The sequence below is a fragment of the Guyanagaster necrorhizus genome (genome assembly GCF_019112545.1).
Source record: "Guyanagaster necrorhizus MCA 3950 unplaced genomic scaffold BT62scaffold_81, whole genome shotgun sequence".
NCBI classification, from domain to species: Eukaryota; Fungi; Basidiomycota; class Agaricomycetes; order Agaricales; family Physalacriaceae; genus Guyanagaster; species Guyanagaster necrorhizus.
In genome coordinates, this window is record NW_025064960.1 from 71,947 (window position 1) to 77,946 (window position 6,000).

At 48.1% G+C, this 6,000-nt stretch overlaps 3 protein-coding genes across 3 annotated transcripts; all 3 read left to right on the forward strand.

Moving 5' to 3' along the window:
• Positions 1 to 366: 366 nt before the first annotated feature.
• BT62DRAFT_770141 (uncharacterized protein) lies at positions 367 to 1,398 on the forward strand. The gene is made up of 5 exons (XM_043182223.1): positions 367 to 402; positions 455 to 732; positions 786 to 873; positions 926 to 1,113; positions 1,161 to 1,398. The coding sequence occupies exons 2-5, from the start codon at positions 674 to 676 to the stop codon at positions 1,279 to 1,281; spliced, it is 456 nt and encodes a 151-aa protein (XP_043032774.1). The 5' UTR covers positions 367 to 402; positions 455 to 673; the 3' UTR covers positions 1,282 to 1,398.
• A 362-nt stretch (positions 1,399 to 1,760) lies between these two features.
• Positions 1,761 to 4,675, forward strand: BT62DRAFT_770006 (uncharacterized protein). The gene is made up of 20 exons (XM_043182222.1): positions 1,761 to 1,839; positions 1,893 to 2,088; positions 2,140 to 2,167; positions 2,223 to 2,335; positions 2,389 to 2,547; positions 2,601 to 2,662; positions 2,717 to 2,781; positions 2,842 to 2,899; positions 2,954 to 3,050; positions 3,109 to 3,309; positions 3,363 to 3,378; positions 3,440 to 3,463; positions 3,522 to 3,618; positions 3,670 to 3,720; positions 3,775 to 3,804; positions 3,856 to 3,954; positions 4,006 to 4,072; positions 4,125 to 4,171; positions 4,224 to 4,345; positions 4,399 to 4,675. Exons 2-20 carry the CDS (start codon positions 2,061 to 2,063, stop codon positions 4,592 to 4,594), a joined length of 1,560 nt encoding a protein of 519 aa, XP_043032775.1. The 5' UTR covers positions 1,761 to 1,839; positions 1,893 to 2,060; the 3' UTR covers positions 4,595 to 4,675.
• A 500-nt stretch (positions 4,676 to 5,175) lies between these two features.
• BT62DRAFT_1081695 (uncharacterized protein) lies at positions 5,176 to 5,980 on the forward strand (the record flags this gene model as incomplete). The annotated part of the gene is made up of 2 exons (XM_043179696.1): positions 5,176 to 5,926; positions 5,964 to 5,980. The coding sequence occupies exons 1-2, from the start codon at positions 5,497 to 5,499 to the stop codon at positions 5,978 to 5,980; spliced, it is 447 nt and encodes a 148-aa protein (XP_043032776.1). The 5' UTR covers positions 5,176 to 5,496.
• Positions 5,981 to 6,000: the final 20 nt, after the last annotated feature.

Consider the following 6,000-nt stretch of genomic DNA (forward strand, 5'->3'; position numbering starts at 1 on the left):
CGGATGTTGTGCCGGTACCACCTCCATCATCACCGTCACCATATTTCTTTCTTATTAGAATCCGTGTTCAGCCATAAATGCTTCTTCTGTTACTACGATTCTCACCGGAACCACCCCTCGCAGCTCCGTAGCAAGGACCAAACATCAAACATCCGATGAGGATCCCGACGAATTTGACGATGCTGAACATTTAAACTACGGAAGCCGTCCATTCAAGAGATCCCGGTTAACGCCTAGCAACTCATCGACAGTTCGTTCAATGCATTCGCAATTTCCTGCGACAATGACCCTTTCCTCAAGCAGTCACGTATCAACGCGTAGACACGTTGCATCAAACTAACTTCAGATTCTTCGAGCAAATGAACATAAGACCCACGATTGGAGGGGGATGTTTGGGGCCAGGTTGGTGCCACACCGTAACACTAATATCTGCTAATTCCATGGCTTGTACTAGGTTGAGAAATTTATTCAGGATCTCCATCTGCGACGCTATCTTAACCATGCGACTTTTCTTCTTCATCGTCAAAGCTGCAACACTTTCCTTTACCTCACCAAATGCAACTCCAGAACCGGAAAACGCCGTCTTGACTCTTCTGACCTTGTCGAGTGTTGTTAAGAAATCGGTCCTACCAAGGTCACCCTCCTCGCAGTCGCTCCTGTTGATACCTCCCGTATGGTCGGATACAACGGCTCCCTATCCACTATCGAAATCGCCAACCAGGTCTCGCAATGGTATGTCTCGTTCATCATAAAAGACCCAATAGGATGGCTAACTGGACAAGTAGCAAGGACCTGGGCGTGAAAGCAAATGTATCATGTGCTGCAGCCGTGGTTGATCTTTGCTATCAGCACAGACATCGGAGACTGACGCACGTATAAAAGTCTAGTTTTCGGGCGTCAGTCTGCGGTTAAACTGGTGCCATAGATTATGAACCCAAACGAAGAGCTAAAAATGACTCCTTGGACACATCCAGAAATGAAACGCTTCCGGTCGACGACACTCATGGTGCTTACTGGACGACCTTTGTTGCCTTCATACGCACCTATTTGCTCCTCCATCCTTCCTGTATTGAACAAAACGAGCGCCAACGTTCACTTTTTTTCTTTACCTTGGTGGGCTCCGGTGGTCCTCCAGAGATTCGTAATCCGACGGTATCTAGGTCGCTGACAACGGGAAACCAGTCATGGAAACCTGGATTCTGCCGCCCTACATTTACCTCCTGGCATGCCCGTAACTCTCCTCAACCATACCATTCTCACATCGCCATGGAGCAGCCGTGATGCCAGATCTTGCTGTGGGTTGGTGCAAGGAAGGGTGTTGGAAGGCACGTTTCTCGTAAAAATTCTGCCTTCAAAGCACGAGCAGCGCTTGAAGTTTCTTATTCTGTGGGGGCATCGTGGGCTCCCGGGAATGGTTCTTCTTGTCACTCCTTCGCCATTGATCGCAGGTTTCCTTTCTTGACCATCAGATACTTCTTATGAGCTAGGCGTATTGACAGTGCGCTCGCTTCGCTTTAATCGTGTGCGATGTTCTGATTTATGGCTGTAGCATGGAGAAAAACCCATGTCTTACCACGGATAGAACCATGCACAGCCTTTCGTCCCGTACAATAGGATGATTTATCGTTCATCTTCGCGCCTAACCGATTGTACAGACCAACTGCAAAGTAAGGAATCTCCCATTCATCTGTCGTCATTATCACCGACCGGCATGCCGACGCGGAGAGATGTCTCCATATGCAACCGGTCTCAGGGCCACAACCCTCGTGGCATCAATTTAAAATCCAGAAGCACGTTCCTCGACAAGCCCAGCGGAATGAATTCAGATTCGTTGTCTGGGTTGGTGTTGTTTGATATCACCGTCGTTTACTTAAGCACCGACCTTGTTCCAGACTTTGGGCCTTAAGGATGCCATACCATGAAGGAATCCCCAAACAAACGTGCTCTGACGGAACTCGTGGATTTGAAAAAGCGCTTAGACCAGTATTTGTATCTTCTCCCGCGTTGTATGCATGTCTAGTCTTTCAGGCTAGTATAACACATTGCTTTCCTCGACCTCTATGAGGAGTTTTGTTGAGATATGGCGCTGTGGGTTGTCTCTTTTATATATTACGAAATATAACCTATCTCGCTCTGCAGCCTATACACACGAGGAGCGACGGAACATGTACGCGATTATCGTTCAAAACTTGGCTCGCTTGTGTCTCTGAGCACTCCTTCAGAGCCTTCTATGTTGGCGGGATCATGTTTTATAAGCTGGGGCTTGAGTTCTTCAATGGTTCAATAACGACGTTGGCTACGGATAGGTTTGCTAAGGCAAATACGTTCACTAAGCGTGCGTTTCCTTACTACATATCTGTTTCTGTCATCTCATTTGTCGGATGGTAGTCGGCGCTGCCCAAGGCGTGAACCAAGCAGCTCAGTGTGTCGGCGCTATCCTCATCGCACCCCTCATTGTGCGGTTTCCAACGAGAACTGTTCTTGGTGTCTCAGTCCTGTTCTTCAGTCTTATGACAATGATTCTGCTAGTTGTGGATGCCGCTACCGGTGATACCCGAACTGATAGGGCTAGTATCCAACATTCTGACATTGTCTTCTAGGTGGGAAAATGCGTGAGTCCGCTAATAGTCCAACACATTACGGGAGCTGGAACCCGAATGCTGTTCGTGCATTCCTTTCCTAGTTTTGAGCTTGGTTTCGAGCACGTCTATTGCAGATATTCATAATATGGACGCTCAGCGGGGTCGCGTATGGGATGGTGGAACTGATACGTCGGGTCATGTGCGGATATTCCCCTCTGTTGGACTTTCCGTAAATCTAACGCAGTATTCTTTCTTCTAGCCCCTGCGATATCGTCGGAGGCAATGTGGGGAAGCTGCGACGGATGGATGCGACGGTAGTGAGTATTTTTCTGATCCGTCTCCCTGAGCGTATTTCTCACCTGCTTTGGTAGCATATCTTCTACGAAGTTACCGGTACCGCTGCGGCTTTTGCATCATCTTCTGCCATCAGTCGGTTTGGAAATAACTATAGCTTCTTTTTGAGCCCTGGTATGCCGCGATGAACCCACGTTCTCGTGCCACTTACTCACTCGTCTTCTTTCGGTAGTGTTCTTCGCCTTGGCGGGTGCTGTATGGTTCTTCGTTTCCGTGCTCAACTACTCGCCCTGTGAAGAATATGGACTTGATGAAGTGGATCGGTCGAAACGAAGCAAGAACTATCTAATTCAGGTCGGTCGCGGGATCTCTGGATTTGGAGAATCCATATGGGTCGGGACTATGATGGTGCTTGGTAACAGGAGGTTTGTATGTGAGTCGCCCTGTGTATTGATAGCCGAGCGAACCATTAACGCGTGTTTATAGGGTTGGTTCCTGGATAGTGAGCGTTCGATTTACGGGCACGACTCAAGCGACTAGCTGACTGTGCCTCTCTTATGAAGCGCACTGGCTTTATATCTTCATCGGTATATGGACCAGTCTCTCCTCTCAATGATTGATCTATCTAATAGTATTATTTGATAGGTTTCTTGAGAACACCCTTGCTCCTGCCTTTGCGAAACGTGCCCTGGGAGTCAGCGCCTGGAGTCAAATCATCGTTGGAGGCTCGAATTTTGGAGAAGTGCGTCCTGCTCATCTTCGCTTGTCTTTGTAGATTCTCATTGCTGTGCAGCTGCTCGGAGCCCTTACGGTCTTTCTGCTTTCGGATGTAGTAACCACACCAGTACGTTGCGAGGCGCTACTCCGGAGCTTCAGTCTTTGATCTCATCCCATACAGATACCATGGCTTCGTCTCGATGCTCTCATGGTAATATATACCGTTTAGCTTATCAGTACAGTTCGCTCATCTCTTGTCCAGCTCAACATCGTCTGGGTGCTACCTCATTTGACCACCATTACTGGGCACACTGTAGACTGGGCATGGCGATTAGCTGGGATATTCATTCCTATATCCATGGTGTGTATGTCTTCGCCTTCGGCCCTATACGCGTTGATCATGAATATGTAGAGCTGGGCTGCGGGTGATGTATCATTATCTGCTTATATTCAGGCTGCGCTCTCCACGGGCGATGCATGTGAGTCTTTCTTTCTATCTGTCTTTCCATTTACTCATCCTGTATTTTTCAGCTTTGGCGGACAGGTATCCGGGTGTATCTCATCTAGGGGCCGTCATGGTAAGTCTTCTCATTGAACAAGCCCACGTTTCCACTCACAACATTTTGACAGGCATTCTTGTATTCGACATACATCATTCTTTATGCCGTTTTAAGTTCGGTCTTGGGAGATGTCATCGACAAGGACTTTTCTGAAACCGGAAATATCAAGGATTCTCTGCGGTGGGTCGCGGGGTAGGTCCTTCCTCCTCAACACTGATCCCCAGTGTTGACTCGTCTTCCATCAGGATACAGTATAGTATATGCTGTTGTATCATCATGATAGCCACCTTCATTCCGAAGGGCGCCTTTTCTATCAATCCCAAGATGATCAACGGCGTGCGTCACGATGGCTTTGGCCATCAGGAGGATGAATCGTTGAAGGATTTCATCGAGATGCAGACGGGGAAGAATGATGGGAGTCTCAATGTCATTACAACTTAATTTAATCAATAGCATCTATTTATTCCATGTTTTTGTTATTGTATTATTAGGTTAATAGGTGAATTGCAGGTTTCTTCCTACCAAAATGGGCACCAGAAATTTTATGTTGTCAAACTCAGAGATTGTGCGAGCCACTGACCTTCCACGCGTATATACAAGTTTACCCCGCGAAAGTATGTTGTTTTCGATCGTAACACCTTGATGTCATTTGCTGTTACCTCCCAGAAACAGAACCCACTCTCCTTGTCGACCTCGCAAACCCACATCGGGTAGCTCACTACTTCTTGCTTAGGGAACAGCAATTGACGTGTTTATATACCTTTGGGACACTCAGAAAATTGTTAGCTTCGACAATCTCCCAAATATAATTCAGGTCGCATTTGGTGATGTAGCTTACTATTGAAACGACATTCATGGACAGCGGAAGTAAGCAGGCTCGACTTCAAAGACCAAAACACCACCGACTTCCAGCAAAGGGCACTGTAACGGACGGGCCCGTTCTACTTCCTTTTTCGTAACATAAACCCGGACTTTATTTGAACTATGCTTATCTATGCACTCCACTCTTATCTACGTATAAATACTTGGTCGTGCCTAGAATTACGCCAGTCTTTCTTACCTTATCCCCCCGAATCGAGGTGTCTTCAACCCGGTCCTTGATTCGTCCTTGTGTGCCGCTACTGACTATCATCGCTAACGTCACATATTTTTGACCTCAGAACAAGAAACCTCGCTTAATCGACTCCTGAATCGACGGGCCTAACCCCAGGAAAGCGCTGGACTGATCACCCGGTTCTCTCTTGGCTTCGCCCCGTCACCCTACAGACTCTGCTTCGTTTACTACCTCTTTCTGCACTCGACCTTCTGCTTTCTTCTTTTCTCTCTCGAACCACTAGACATTAATGTCTCGTTATCAGCTACGTAGCCGGGGTCCCTTGACGACCCCAGTGCCTCCGGCCCCTAATGTCGCTGCTCAGGTGCAGCAGACTGAACATGATGAGTCCCCTTTGACTAGCTCCAGGGATACTGACTCTTCCAGAAGAAACCTGGCTATGCTCGAGGATCGCTCCGCGAGCCTGAGTATTCGCACTGCCCTGCCACGACATCGTGCTGCCAGCGACGCCGGGGTTATGCCAATACCCTCTCACCTTCGTGGGAGTGGTGGACGTACTTCCGCTTCATTGGAGTACGAAGATGCTGTGGAGTTCTCTCTCTATACAGCTGAACGTGATGACCAAGCTGGTCAAGCGTATGACACGAGTTATGACTCGATGCCAGGGGAATGGCCGGATGGCAATCCCGAAGATGGCCTGCCCGACGACCGATCTGAGGGTCAGAACACGGCGCATGGCCTTGAACATGAGGGTAGACGTACCTTACATGTAGATGAAACTAGTATTGCTAGT